Raw genomic sequence first — 887 nt, 5'->3', positions numbered from 1 at the left:
TGCTGAACTGAAACAGTTTTGTAAAGAGGAATGGTCCAAAATTCCTCCTGACCGTTGTGCAGGTCTGATATGCAACTATAGGAAACGTTTGGTTGAGGTTATTGCTGCCAAAGGAGGGTCAACCAGTTATTAAATCCAAGGGTTCACATACTTTTTCCACCCTGCACTGTGAATGTTTACATGGTGTGTTCAATAAAAACATATAATTTGTTTGTGTGGTTTTAGCTTAAGCAGACTGTGTTTGTCTATTGGTGTGAGTTAGATGAAGATCAGAACACTTTTTATGACCAATTTATGCAGAAATCCAGGTAGTTCCAAAGGGTTCACATACTTTTTCTTGCAACTGTATGTCAATAAAAGACTGCTTTTTCTTTCAAATTGAGTAGTTTTTAAATATATGTAAATCAAAATGGCAGTTTAATGGGTTTTAATTATATTTTACTACTTTCTTCCTTAGGTATGTAAAAAAGACACCAGTAAAAAGGTGCATTATTAAGTACATTAAAGTTAATAACACAAAGTGGTGGCCTTTCATCACTCCGTTGACCACAACAGATAATAGTTGGAAAAATAATAATGAATAGTGCCTTCGTAAATGAAGTCAATGCTTTGAAACAAACACACTGCATTTCAGTCAGAATTATTGAGATGCACTTGAACTCTAATTAATGCTCCTTCACCGGCTCTGTCCTTTAGAGACGCTGGACACTCTGGAGAAGTGGGTGAGAGAGATCTTCAGCAAGGTGCCGAACAAGTGAGTATAGGAGAAGAGGCTCTCAGTCAGCGTGATGATGGGCGGCTGCTGTGATGTAGATTGAGTCTGAAAATCCTTTGAGACTTAGCTCAAATTTAAATGTCAAGCCCTTCTCCGTCTCTCTCCCAGCTCT

At 38.0% G+C, this 887-nt stretch overlaps 2 protein-coding genes across 2 annotated transcripts in view; both read left to right on the top strand.

Moving 5' to 3' along the window:
• Window positions 1-887, top strand: part of LOC104965963 (gamma-aminobutyric acid receptor subunit alpha-6-like) — a 599227-nt gene that overhangs the window by 133443 nt on the left and 464897 nt on the right. The gene's annotated exons all lie outside the window — the stretch shown is intronic.
• Window positions 1-887, top strand: part of nrd1a (nardilysin a (N-arginine dibasic convertase)) — a 20543-nt gene that overhangs the window by 9600 nt on the left and 10056 nt on the right. The window contains exon 8 of the mRNA XM_010795424.1: window positions 697-754. Coding sequence (XP_010793726.1) covers window positions 697-754 — 58 coding nt within the window. The remainder of the gene's footprint in view (window positions 1-696; window positions 755-887) is intronic.

Source organism: Notothenia coriiceps, unplaced genomic scaffold, assembly GCF_000735185.1.
Source record: "Notothenia coriiceps isolate Sejong01 unplaced genomic scaffold, NC01 NC01_scaffold00037246, whole genome shotgun sequence".
Classification (NCBI taxonomy): Eukaryota; Metazoa; Chordata; class Actinopteri; order Perciformes; family Nototheniidae; genus Notothenia; species Notothenia coriiceps.
This window is presented reverse-complemented; position numbering and strand designations above follow the sequence as displayed.